Source organism: Naegleria gruberi, assembly GCF_000004985.1.
Source record: "Naegleria gruberi genomic scaffold NAEGRscaffold_134, whole genome shotgun sequence".
NCBI lineage: Eukaryota > Heterolobosea > Eutetramitea > Acrasida > Naegleriidae > Naegleria > Naegleria gruberi.
This window is the reverse complement of record NW_003163195.1, coordinates 722-2,372: the sequence shown is the minus strand read 5'-3', so window position 1 is coordinate 2,372 and position 1,651 is coordinate 722. Positions and strand designations below refer to the sequence as shown.

The 1,651-nt window shown below is 32.2% G+C and overlaps 1 protein-coding gene across 1 annotated transcript; it reads right to left on the bottom strand.

The window, feature by feature from the left end:
- Positions 1-273: 273 nt before the first annotated feature.
- NAEGRDRAFT_76391 (uncharacterized protein) lies at positions 274-724 on the bottom strand (the record flags this gene model as incomplete). Its single annotated transcript, XM_002668642.1, is given in 2 exon segments — positions 274-374; positions 394-724. The coding sequence occupies 2 exon segments, from the start codon at positions 722-724 to the stop codon at positions 274-276; spliced, it is 432 nt and encodes a 143-aa protein (XP_002668688.1).
- Positions 725-1,651: the final 927 nt, after the last annotated feature.

Genomic DNA, 1,651 nt, shown 5'->3' with positions numbered 1-1,651 from the left:
TCTGAGTGACTTGCTCTTGTTTTTTCAGTATATCATTAGGATCATAATATCCACTCGAAGACACTCTAGGTCCAAATGTTTTTGTTATGGTATATTTCTGATATTGACTATAACAAATTCCAGCACAAAGTGTCATTTTAGAACTCCATCTCAAAGTTGTGCACGTTGACAACTTATTTCTGAAATACTTGCCATCAAAATGAGTAAATAACACATGAACATCAGGTGTTGGTGAATTCAATTCTGCCAATATAATTGCATCACTAAAACTATTCACTGTTTGTTGATTGAAAATTGGTGTATCACATGAATTCTTCTTTCCATTACTAGAACTTGTTTTTGGACAAGAACATAACGACGAACAAACATGTTGTCTATTAGAAGAATTATTACTTGATGATGAAGATGGATTACTCCGAGTTTTGTTTGTATCAAATCTTGGAGGTGGTATAAACTTTTGTGGAGTAAATTCTCTCGGAATATTTTCCATACCATCATCACGTTTAATAATTATATTATTATTATTATTATTCAAAGGTGCCTTTTTTACATCTGTTGATGATGAAGAAGATGCTCCAATTCTATCAGTACTATTATCTTCATTAGTAGATGAGGATGAAACTCTGAGTGTTCTTCCACCTGTGGCGGGAAATGATTTTTGTGTATCCGAAGACGGTGATGAATTATTGTTGGATGAAAGAGTTCGAATATTGGTTGGAGGCATTTTTTTAATATTGCACCAAGTATTATCACTTCCAGCAAATAGTCGAGTTTAATACCTTTACAAAAATATTAAATCATATTACTCCTTGACCTATTGTAAACCTTATATTTCAATTACAATCATAATAAAATCTCAACATTCAAGTAACACTCAAAAAAAAATCAGTTTTAACTGTTATTAAGATTTCCATTTAATTCAATCCTAACAATTCAGAAAAAATGAGCAACCACGATGAACAAGTTGTAATCCACTTAGATGATCAAAATGATAATAAGAAAGGTGTTCATCGAGGTGATGGGAAAGATTGGTTGTATGAGAAATTATCGGAAAAGATGAATAGATCATGTAAGGGATATTCTGGAAAGTTTCAATTAATCAAATCGATCAAGTTGCATGGTCTTCTCTATAATCCTGTCTATCCTTGTGGTGTTGCCTTTGATGATAAGAATGGGGTGTTGGTTATTTCTGATGGTAGCAATAAGAGAATTGAATGTTTTGAATGTGATCAATGCTGAGGAATTACATCTTGCATTTTGAACATCAGTGAGATTGTTCAAAAACTGAACGAGAAGGAGAGCTTGGATAATATCGAACCAGTGTTGATAATTGATCAGAATCAAACCTCTGATGATGATATCTACATTGGAGGAGCAAATTCTGCTGCCCTAGTTGAAAGAGATGGAAAGAAACAGTTACTACTTTGTTGTGATTATGGAAATGTTACATTGCAAATTAATAAAAACAAGATTGAGAACAAGTAATTATACTAATGGGTATTAAAGCTCAGGGACTGTTTCACCTTTAAGGTGATTCAGCCTTGAGACCTGCTTTAATGGATATAAATCTTTATTAGCAGGTCCCGAGATTAATAAATATGGCTCTTATAAAAAAACTTATCAATAGTATTAGTAAAGATAAGAAAAAAAT